Source organism: Nannospalax galili, unplaced genomic scaffold, assembly GCF_000622305.1.
Source record: "Nannospalax galili isolate Female #2095 unplaced genomic scaffold, S.galili_v1.0 scaffold976, whole genome shotgun sequence".
Lineage (NCBI taxonomy): Eukaryota > Metazoa > Chordata > Mammalia > Rodentia > Spalacidae > Nannospalax > Nannospalax galili.
In genome coordinates, this window is record NW_008339381.1 from 1,736,280 (window position 1) to 1,748,617 (window position 12,338).

A 12,338-nucleotide genomic window follows, 5' to 3' on the forward strand; every position below is an offset into this window, starting at 1 on the left:
AAAAAAAAAAGTTGTGCTGTAAAGTATTCCTTGAGAAATGTTTATAATTCTATGAGAATGTAAATAGTTTCACAGTAATTGTTTTTCAGTTAGAATATTCTAACTTAATTGCAGCGCAGTCTCTTTAATTTCTTGTTCATTAATTTTTAACTAACTTCATAAAAGAATAAGAATAAAAAAAATATGATTTATTTAAAAAAAAAAGAAAAGAAATATATGTCTAGGTAAGGTTTATATGTCTAGGTAAGGTTTATCTGAGAACAACTGGTCTTTGCCCAAGATCTATCTACATGACACACAGTAATTAAAAGTACCAGACTGCTGGAACTAACCTTCTTGGGTGTTTAACAGACATACTTTGAGGCCTATAATTTTTTTGTCAGAGTGACATAAAGGACATTTTTTTATTCCTTGCCCTCCTAGGTCGACTAGTTCCAGGGGACTATGACCATCTCTCAAAAGGTCCTATAATGGTGGTGGGTCAACTCTCCTCTTGATCAAGGAGTCTGAGGAGACCCCACCAGATGGACTTGAACCACTGTCCAGTCTACAAAGAAGAGGGTCAACACAGAGGAATCATTTCCTCCATGCTTCCCAATGAAGCCAACCATGGTCGAGCAGGACCTTTGACTTATCTTCACATAGGTGGAACTGGTAAAAGGAGCCAGGGGCTCCTCCCAAGCGCATGAGACCCCTGAGGAACAGGTCCTCAAATGACCTTAAGAGTAAAAATAAATTGGTTTATCTGGGCCAACTGTATGGCCTTAAACACCCAAAAGGAATGTATAACCAAAGATTAAAGGGGCCAATATAATTTTTTTAAGATTCCATATGCATAGCTAAAGGCTACATAACAAGTAACAATGCCAGGCAGGCGATACCTTCTTTTGAGTTCTTGGCCATGGTGGCCAAACGGACTCCCAGATAGTAACCCAGCATAGACATGGGAAAATAAACAGCAGACCCCAATCTTATCTAAAGGAATATTGACAACCAATTACCACTAGATGAGGAACAGCTGACCTTCCTAAAACAAAGACCTCTAGATAGGCTGACTAGATTCACCAGATGGACAAGTAGTGGGGAATGGCTGGGGGTGCCAACAACACAGCAGACAGTAACAGGAATATCAGAGTATAAAGGGTCTAGTCGGGGGAGGGAGGCTATGAGAGGGTGCCATCTGGGAAGTGGGTTTATAGACGAATGAGATGGTTTGGGATGTTCTGTGTTATACACACACACACACACACACAAAATCAACAAATTTTTTAAAAATGTTCTTATATTTGAGGAGGAAGCATGGAAATTTACATCAGGTTAATTAGTAGAGGTGATAAACATTACCACTGAAATCTACCGAATGACTTTATAGACATACACAGGTGACAAGGATCCAACTGCAACCGATTATGACTAGTAATAATCAGATACATATAGATTAGAGATGCATGCACCAACATCTCAGTGTTAGTAGCAAAAACAATGAGTCTGTCTGCAAGGAACAATACAGTCTAAAATGAAATGGAGATCTTTTTTAAAGGTTAAAAACTCATCCAATTTTATGTCTTAACAGGGCTTATACTGAGTTCAATAATATGTAACTATATTAATTCAACTGTGACCCTAGAAACTTACACCCACTTGTGAAAGAGATGTACTGTTGTTCTGGAGTGTGTTACTGAATATGTTAAAGCTGTAGTGAAAAGCTTCTAATCATGTAGTTATTAAAAATTTTAAAAAGTATAATGATTAAAAAACAATTTGTACTTAGGATATGACAAAAAAAGTTTGAATTCTATCTAAACAGAGTGAAATCAAATTAAGAAACCCCCTAATGACTTCAAGAGCAACCAATTGTTTAATATGGAAAAGCTGAACTCATCCAACAAAGATCTTCATATTAACTGACTCTGCTTGGAAAAAGCTGTCCTGTGATATTTAGGATTTCCTAAAATCCTTTCTGTACTGGATAGTTTTTCTGAGAATTTTCACAAGATTTAAATTTTCTAGGCACAAAAGCTTTTCTCTCTCTCTCTCTCTTTTTGGTCTTTTTGAGACAGGATCTCTGTGTAGCCCCAGCTGTCCTGGAACTCACTATGTAGACCAGGCTGTCCTTGAACTCACAGCGATCCCCCTGCCTCTGCCTCCCTAGTGCTGGGATTAAAGGCGTGCACCACCATGCCCAGCAATAGCTATTCTTTTAAATCAAATCTAATCTCTTTTGATTCAGTGTCAATTAGCAGCCTTCATTCTAAAGCACAAATTTTATTTTGTCATCTTCATCCTAAGTGCTCCTCAACAGCATGCCATTTGTCTAGAGACAATGTATAAATCAAGGCTCTTCAAGATGTAGACACTGTCCTTAGCCTCTCAGCATTCTGCCTGTGAGCTGAGATTAAATTTTTTTAAAGTAGTTGTGATTCCAACACTTATGTTGCGCTATGCCCTCCTGCCCTCAGAGTATCCACCATGCAGTGTTACCATCAAAGTTTCCAGGTTAAATACATTTATTCAAATCCTGATTACTAACGGCAAGATATCCCTGAGCAAAACACCAGCCCATCTCTCCTCAAGTGTTGCCCCATTGAAAAGAGAAAAGTTATGTAATAATAAGGTGTTATCTTTCCACAGTTGCTACATGGGATGATATGCGTGAATATTTAGAACAGAATCCAACAGACAGTAGGTACAAATGTATATGCACTTCATCCTCTGTGTCAGCAGCTCCATGTCTATGAATTCAACAAGCTGCAGTAAATATTTTTTAAACCATGCATCTGCATAGAACATGTACAGACTATTATCTTGTCATTATCCCCTAAACAATATAGCAGAGCAACAATTTACTTAGCATTTATATTATATTATGAATTTTATGGTGTGGAGATAACAATATATCCAGCAGGATGCTCATACATTATACACAATGACTATATCATTTCATAGAAGGAACTTGGACAGCCACAAATTTGGGGATCTACTGGAGTCCTAGAATCCAATTTCCCTTTGGTACCATGGCATAACTATATTTTAAATTAGTTATAAAAAAGTATCATTGAAAAAAATAAATGGCAAGTACAAAGAATTTTTTTTTTACCTAAAGTTTGTGTGTTCCATGTAGCGTAAAATCCACCACTTTGTCCTAAGTGGTTTGTGGTAAAAGTCACCACAAGCTGATTAGAACCAGAATGTATCGGCCCAGGGGCTGTCCTTCCACAGTACCGTCCTATGATGGGTGACCCAGGGGAGCCACCATTCCTAACAGTGACAGCATCCCAAGCACAAGTTGAATGACTCTCAATATCAAAGTCACTGAACGTAAGCTGCGGGAGAGAAAAGAAACGCTGAGTCACCTGCCAATGTTTCCGTTCTGTTTTAATTCACATAATTCTGCATTTCTGACTCTTCTTCAGTTCTTCTCTCCTTCTGCACTCCCCTTTCCTTATTACAGGTTCTCTTGTGAGTTTGGAAAAGGCATATTTGCCAGGAAGCGGAGTCACTTATGGAACCTTAGTGTTCTATCAGGCTACAATGACAGCTCATGACAAGACCCTGAGTCTGTCTCTGTCCTGGATGTAGAATTATCTTCTACATACAGCTTCCCCTAAGCTTGAAAAAAGACAGCACTCTTTGCTAATTAAGACATGTAGATACCAATGTATACAATCTAATGAGAGAATTTTACAGAGGAATGGTTCTGATTGCAAAATGGAAGCCTACTATAATCACTTGCTTACTAAACAATCTCCATTTCCATGATTTAGTCTTGAAGCTATGTTAGCCCCCTGCAAGACTCACAGTGATGGTATGTCCTTCTGGGGCATCCAACAACCACGAACAGTAGCTCCCGCGACTATAAATGTTTGGATAGTTGGGGCTTGAGATCACTCCACTCTCACCTGTCTGTATCCCACCACAATCTGAAATTAGATTTGTAAGCTTCTAAATAAGAGAGAAGAAAAGATTTGCAGAGCCCAAACACCCCTTAATAGTCATCATCCTTCTGATAAACACTGGAATAAATAAGTAAATAAATAAAATTAGACAAAAGTAAAGATATAGAAATAGAAATGAAGAATAGAAACAAATGAATTGAATCCTACACAGAGTTCACTAAACAGGATTCTGTAGTGAAGACAGCTTGACATTAGCACAAAACAGAACAGAAACAATCTTCACCTAAATGGAGAATAATTAGCCATTTTATATAGCTAACAATGTAATATAGAAAAAGTAAATAACATTGCCCTTTTTTGAGAAAACCAGGACATCAAAAGCAGGTAAGCTTGAAAAAATAATTAGTCCCATAACCAATTTGCCATTTGGTAGTAAGTACACAGATGGGTATTAGGTGATAGATTATTGCATCAGGTTGAAAAATGGCACATTTCTGAAGCATCGTATGATCTGTTGTTCAACATGAACAGCACTGCTTCTTTAAAGATATTTCAAGATAAGATATTTCAATCTGATAAAAAAATCACCAATGGGTGAAATAGTGTTCCCTCCTCCAACCATCCATTTGGTTATAACAGAAAGAACAATAAATAAAATTATAGCCAAAACATATATTGATTTATAGCCAAGCTCAATGGAAGAAAAGTGGGTCTCCAAAATCTGTCAACAAGAAGAACACTCAAATGCAGAGGGCAAAGTCAAACAGCACAGGTGGCAGATGGAAAGAACGAAGAACCAGGACATGGGTCCAGGGTGGGGATTAAGGTTTTGGAGATGAGGCAGGAAAAAAAGATGTGACTTAAGTTTCCGTAAATGGAAGATCTGTAATTGAAATTTTACACAAAGTTGGGAAGGAACCTGTGAAATCACCAGTGACCAAGGGAAACAGCAAGGAGTAGTGATGCCCACCTCGGTCTGAATTTCTACATGTGAACTCCGAATGTCACACATGTAGATCTAACACAAAGTATCAGTAATATATAGCAATATGAACAAAGCATAAGCTGTGACAAAGTAGAATTCATCTTGGCAATGCAGGAATGGTTTACCAAGAGAAAGGTATTTTAATATAATTTCGCATACTACTACATGCAAGAAAGAAAAACAGGATAATTTCAATAGTCGTGGGAAAATTTTGGTAAAATCTTATGCCCATTCCTATTTTAAAAACTTAACATTCATGAAGCATTGAAGGGATTTTCTTTCATCTTATAAAGGTTTTTTTTTTTAACCTGAAACCTAAGAACACAGAACATATTTAAAAACCAAAATGTCAGAGACGTTGATATTAAGGTTAGAAGCCCAGTGCCATCATCCTGTGTGTTCGCTATGATGATGGCAGGCCTAGCAGTGAGAGAACCTAAGAACAAGGAAGCATCCAGAATGAAAAACACACGCATAACAACTATAACTTTCAGAAGACGTAATTTTCTGCACAGAAAAACCAAAGAGAATAAAAGGCAAATTATTAAATCCACTAAGAATATAATAAGATCTCTGGAATAAAAAGACAGATATATAAGAATTTTAAAACCAGATATCAGATGTAATCTGGAACCGTTCATTGCCATTAGTAACTAAGCTATTGTATATCAGAAATAAATCTCTAAAACTGCATGTGATATTTTTATAAAATTACACAGTTTTAACCCTCTTTATTTCTAGAGATGGAGATCTTAATCACAAGGCTTACCTGTAAAGGAGTACTCTACGCTGAAGCCAGTATATTCTACACGATCATTGGTGACAAAGTGTATCCACACCTGAGGGTGGGGGATAACCAGTGGCACTTGTGGTGCTGAAAGGCTGCAAAACTTCTCTATCAGGGGCCCATCAGCATCACCTGAATGAAATGGGATACCAAGTGCTGTTATTTATATAGTTCTGGACAAATATATTTAATTCAGCAGGAACACATAATAAAACACATTACAAAGTATTTCTTGATACAACATTTCAATTTTCTCATATCCAAACAGAGACACAACTAAGCTAAAACCCCTTTTAGATGTGCATTTTTCTTTAGGGAGGAAGAGCTAGAACATCAACAGTGATTAAAAAATACATCCTTAAGATAAAGGCGATAATTGCCTACATTTTTAAACATTTCTTCATTGCATTTGATCATCTAAAATGAACAGAATATTGGGCACTCAGGCCAAGAATGTCAAGTCTGAGTCGAACATGTTTTATGAAGATTGCTTTTCACAGAAATTTGATTAGCATTTATAGAGCACAAGAGAGCACATTTATCTGCCCCCTATTTATTCTGTCAGATGAACATCACTGACCTTATAAATCAATGAGATATAGTATTCTAACTGTCTCTAAATCAGAGGGAATAAAGAGAAGATTGCATTTAACTGACTGAAATGTAATATACAACTGCTCTGCTCTATTTTATGAAAGACGTGGCACCAGGGAGGAGAAAAGGCCTATCAGCATTTCGTGGAAAACATTCTGAGACAGAACTTCCATTTCTCTCCCAAGCCTTTCCCAAGCCCATCTCAGATATCTGAGATGATCATCTTGTTATTGTCCCTGGTCTGTGACCACAGATCATAGCAAAGGCTCCTTCATGAAGACTTTGTCTACTGTGTCCTCAGAAGAAGGTATTGGTGACTGTGGAGATCTTCTTAAGTGAGACCTCTGACATCCGGTGCAGAGCTTCTGGGATGTATCTTTGTATGACATTATTTTATTAAGACCAGATATAAATTCTCTTCAAACTTTAGAGTTAAAACACATTCTTTCTTAAAGATTTATTTATTATTTTTATGTGTAGGTGTTATGGCTGCTTGAGTTTATATACATCATATGCATGCAGTGCCTCATGAGACCAGAAGATGGCATCAGATTCCCTGGAACTGGAGTTACAGGTGGTTGAAAGCCACCATGAGGGTGCTGGGAATCAAACCCCTGTCCTCTGTAAGAGCAGCAAGTGCTTTTACCCACAGAGCCATCTGTCCAGTCCCTAAAACATATTCTTAAACCTTCTGATTTCTTAAAATTGACTCATCTGTGTAAAGTTGCAACACTGATGACAGCATTGCACTCTTGTGAACACCGAATATTATGTTATAATGTTATTTTTTGCATACACAGGAGTGATTCCTACTAGCTCTTTAATGGTGTTTGTGTAGCAATGTTGATATTATTACTCTTCTATTTTCTACTACTTATCTACCACTCAACAATTTATCAGGGAACAATACAGAATTGCTAGACAGAGCCAGTAATTTTTTCTCCTCTAAAATAAAAAGTAATAGTAAATAACGTAGCTCCCATTGATTAGTGCAATTATCTACTAAATTACTTCTGCTGTTTTTGGCTTTCTTTAAATTTTTGGATTAAGGATAACACAGCTAATGTTTGATAATATAATTGTCTATAATATTGTTTTCCCTTTTGGACTTCTTATTTATTTACTGGGAAGCAAGTGTCAGTCTGACAATGGGTGCAATCTAGTTAGATAAGCAGTTCCTAGCTTCTAGGATGGAGATGGAATTGATTAATTATCCATAAATAGAGAGTTCTAAAAAAATCTTCAGTGAAGCATGGTTTATCAGGTATGCCTTGATCCTTCCCCATCATGAAAAAAAAAAAAAAAAAAAAGTCTGAATACAATCACATTACAGAGAGCACACTTGGAAGAGAAGGCAGCCCTGAAGCTGGCTGGTGTCCTGTTTCCTCTGCTTTAGAACCATTTGCTGCTCTTGATTCTAGCCCTCTGTCAGTGCCAAGTGGTCCTCATCTGGGAAACACTGCAGAAGAGTGTGCGCCCCAGAGAGGGAGACATGGTAGGGTTTCTGAGAAGCTGCATGTCCTGCTCTGTCCACAATCCAGGCCAGCTTACACTTTGTATGAAGGAAGGGAGTTTCCCAAAAAGACAACTAGTGGCTTTACAGATGGTTCCCCAAACAGCCCCCATGAGCTTTTCCATGTGTCAAATATTTTAAAATTTAAGGGCCAGGTAAAATGTAATAGCCTCCTTGTGAGTCCTGTAAGTTCAGAACTGTTGGGTGGGTCTCCCAAACAGGAACCCTGTGAAGGAGGCTCTCATTGTGAACAAGGACCAGCCTCACTCACAGGTCATAGAGCATGCTTTCCTTAGCAGGCCACATGGGATTTCAGCTCTGTATTGCCAAACCTCTTTTGCAGCTTATACACTGACATCATTGCCATTTGACTTCCTCTGTTGTCTCCAGGCAAAAGACCGGAACATGCAGGTAAGTGAGAAGGCAAGGTCTTTCACTGGACTCACCCACTCGAAACTCCAGGACATCAAATATGCAGTCTTGGTGACTTTCAAGGGAGAATTCTACAAAATGGATGTGAATGGATGAATTTTGCTGATTTGGACTCCTGAGCATCCATTCACAGTCTAGGTTTCTTGCATAACTATTGATTCCATTATAGCCAGGAGATGTAAAATTTCCACCAGAGACACTTGGGAGTGTTCCGCCACACACTAAGGCAACAAAAGGCACCAAAGAGAGAAGATTCATATCATAACAGAAGACTCCAACAATCCGCAGACAGTAGTAAAGTAATAACTACCACATTAATTTGCTTTTCTAGTTACACTGAGACTTGCAGACAAAGAACAAGCAATCTGTAGAGGAAATCTGCAGGCTTATGAGGAAAGATATACAAAAATAAAGTTCCTTTGTCTCTCCTTTCAAATAGAGTGGATGGCTGGGGTTTGGCTATGTATCAATTACCTCCAAATTTGGACTTATTGTTCATTTAATATTTAATTTAGAAGAATATGCAAATAAACCAGCAGTAAGTCCCAGTGGCTTTTGATAAACAATTCTCCACTTGATCTAAGAATTTAATTGGCTCAAACTGATAATGTAACACTGGAGTGCCAACAAATTCACTCCTTATATGGTAATGATTATCTCTAAAAAACCAATGAAATAAATTAAACAGTACTTTTAAAAAGATATATTTACTTCCACTTCTCCTAAATCGAAAAGCCCTTGGATATTGACATCAACCCTAAAAGTGAGAGGGCATTTAAAATTCAGGTCACATGTTATATCATCTTGGGATATTCTGTATTAAGAGTAACACGTCTATTTTCACTGAAATGTGCATGTCAATGGGTGAACAAGAAACAGTGAAATGTATTCAGTCCACAGTGACAGGAATTACTCATTGGTACTAAGTTCCTAGGAAGATGTTTTCTTCAACACAGAATAACTGACTAGGGACTGTGTTGCTTCAGACCCAGTTGTAGCAGTGGTGTTGTATGGAATTGGGCAAGCAAGGAATCTCATGATGTTTTGTTTTTAAAAAAAATGTTTTTATAGTAATTCAAAATAGCAACTTTTTTTCTGAAACCACAAAAGCATTTTTTTCTCTGTCAGGATCAGATTTTCTGTTTGCTCATATATATTTGTCTTGGGTTAAAGATCCCACGTATAATTTCAAAGATCACTACAGTGGAAGCAGAAGGCTCTGCTGCTGCTGCTGCTGCTGCTATGGGTGGCATCTGTGGGGCATCGAGTGTGTTCATCAGAAGCAGCAGCTCTGCGGCACCCTGCGTTACCTGCATCTTCACTGGATGTGTAGGAGGCAGTGAAGCCTCCATATGGCCGGGATCCATCAGTGAAAAACACGACTCTCATTGTGTTTCCTGAAGATTTCACCTCGTTGCTCACATTCACCCGGGCACACAGTTTCTGTATCCGGGGTGAATTACTTCTGATGCCATTGAATATCTGTTGGAAAAATAGTTTGACCTGAAGATATGCCTCCCATATTACTGAATATCCTCTAGGAGATGAGAGTCTCAGCCCAGTCTCACCTCCTTCTACAGAAACCACAGACTAACCTGAATAAAATGAATTAGTAAACAATACAGGCGCCTAACCCAGTACCACAAGCTACTGGGTCACCCTGAGCACACTCTTTGGCCTTAGAGCCATGTCAAGAAAATAAAAGTATTGCAGTACTGTCCTCCCATAGGGGACAGATAAAAGGCTGCTGTACTTTGCAAAAACAGCCCTGCTCTAGAGTGAAGGAAATGGACCACAAGACCGACTTCACAGACTGCAGGGTTCACAGACACCACAGACAGGCACTAGCTTTTAATCTTGCTTGGGATCTTTAAGATAGGAGATTGAAGCTGGGTATGGTGGCGCACGCCTTTAATCCCAGCAATCTGGAGGCAGAGGCAGGCAGATCTCTAAGAGTTCAAGGCCAGCCTGGTCTACATAGTGAGTTCCAGGCCAGCTGGGGCTGCAGGGAGACCCTGTCTCCAAAAGTTTAAAAAAAAAATTTTATTTTATGTGTATGTGATTGAATGTTAGTCTTAGATGATTTGAAGTATATGATCACTCATATTTTAAATACTTTGACAAGTCATTTTGAGATTTTAAAATTATTTTTAATTATGTGTACTTATATGTATCTGTGGGGGTACATGTACATGAATGAGTTGTGGTGCCTGTGGGAGCCAGAGGCACCGGTTGTCCCTGGAGCTGGAGTGATAGGCAGTGGGAGCCACCCAAAGTGGATCCTAGGAACAAAACTTGGATTTTTTGCAAGAGCAGCATACACTCTTAACTGCTGACCCATCTACCCCCATCCCCCAAAAAGTAATTTTAAAAAACTCTCTGTATAAATATGATTCTTTCTCAATCACTTATGGACTCAAATAAATTCTTACTCACTTGACCTTAAAGACTGGATTGTTATTGATGCCTAAATACAAAATAATAACTCTAGTTATAATTGGCAAAGTATTACTCTGCTTCCGCACAAACCACATTAATGGTTTTCCATGCCTAGTCTTCAGAGTTTAGAAACAATTAGAAATAGAAAATAAGTGACTCGGTGATTGATATTCCTGCTTTTAAAAAGGGTTTGAATGGCTCACAATTATAAATAATGACTCAGAGTGTGGCTAAAAGCTTTGTATAAGGAAAATGTTCTCTATGACAAAAGATGTAAGCTCTTCAATCTGCTGTAATTAATGATTGAACTTAGCTCTTTGGGGGCTTCTGGTTTAAAATGCCTTCCAGCTTACAAGAGCAGAGGAAATTTTTTCCATCATTTCTTGATCAGACGCAATGCCAGACTCTGCTAATCACTTGCCCAGACTACGTTATCTGATCAGTGCAACACACTCTCCAAGCACTAGTGCCTGATATCCAGATGGAGACACTAAAGTACAGAGATTTATAGTTTTCTGAAGTTTCATGAGCTAGGAATATCTGAATTAGGATCCAAACTCCCACATCAAACCACAAAGCAAAGCAATAAAATATGACAAATATTCCATAATGCTGCAAACAGGCATGGGTAAGCCATTCCCAGAATCAAGAGGTTATAACCAAATATAGTGCTAATGGGACATGTGGTAAATGATGATCAGTGGTCCTCCCTGCCTCTCTCTCAGGCACAGAATCCCAATGACTGGAGCTAGTGCAGCCATCCCTTAGCACATGATTTCTTTCTGCAGCTAGAAGAGCTTTTCTTGCCTTCTGATGTCTTTTGAAAGGCGTCAGAAACTACAACTCCCCAAAGACAAGACGGTGTGAGCAGGCAGGTGGGATTCAAGACAGGCTACAAACTTGGCTGTGAGCAGGAACAAAATTGGACATTGGTCTCAAGACCCCACACACTGTGAGGTGCTGCTTCCCGTTTCCTCCACCTGACCATTCAGCTGGCTTGGAGAAATTTCAATTTCAGTCCTGCCGGGTAAGTTGTTAGACAAGCAAATGTGCACTTAACGCTGCCCTCTCCCTCTGAAGATCTTGAGGTTTCTTTCCCTCTTTTTTGGCAAGTGTTCAAGTACACAGAGGGTGAGCAAAGCGCAGTCCAGACAGGACAGAGGAAAGAGGGGAAAAAGTGAACGCAGATGTGTAAGACATGGGAACGGGGGCATTATATGACAGAGATTAACACTTCTAAAGTGATTCCTTATTGGAGCTTTAACCTCCATAATACTGCAGATGCGATATTTGCTGATCTCTCTAATCACAGAGTTAAGGTCTGTCTCAGTTGCTTGCCAGGAAGGCCACAATTTAACAATCTCAGTTATGTACATAGAGCTGCCGATGAACCTTTTCATACTTCAGTCTTAAATATGAATGAGCATCCAGGGCTCATCAGACATCTAGGAAAATGACCGATATAAAATTGAGATTAATATAAGAAATTAAAAAACAGGAACTTGGTGTGTAGATGAATAAGATTGTTTGGGATGTTCTGTGTGATAGACACACAAAAAAACCCAACAAAATTTTTAAAATGTATTTTATTTGAGGAGGAAGCATGGAAATTTGCGTCATGCTAATTAGTAGAGGTGATAAAAAATACCATTGAAATCTACCCGATGACTTTATAGACATACACAGGCACCA

At 38.6% G+C, this 12,338-nt stretch overlaps 1 protein-coding gene across 1 annotated transcript in view; it reads right to left on the bottom strand.

Annotated features, from left to right (window-relative positions):
- The window catches only part of Cubn (cubilin), a 291,759-nt gene that overhangs the window by 81,777 nt on the left and 197,644 nt on the right, over window positions 1-12,338 (bottom strand). Inside the window, exons 54-58 of the mRNA XM_008833899.3 lie at window positions 9,518-9,689; window positions 8,222-8,428; window positions 5,651-5,800; window positions 3,799-3,920; window positions 3,098-3,323 (exon numbers count right to left, since the gene is read on the bottom strand). Of these exons, the coding sequence (XP_008832121.1) occupies window positions 3,098-3,323; window positions 3,799-3,920; window positions 5,651-5,800; window positions 8,222-8,428; window positions 9,518-9,689 (877 nt within the window). The remainder of the gene's footprint in view (window positions 1-3,097; window positions 3,324-3,798; window positions 3,921-5,650; window positions 5,801-8,221; window positions 8,429-9,517; window positions 9,690-12,338) is intronic.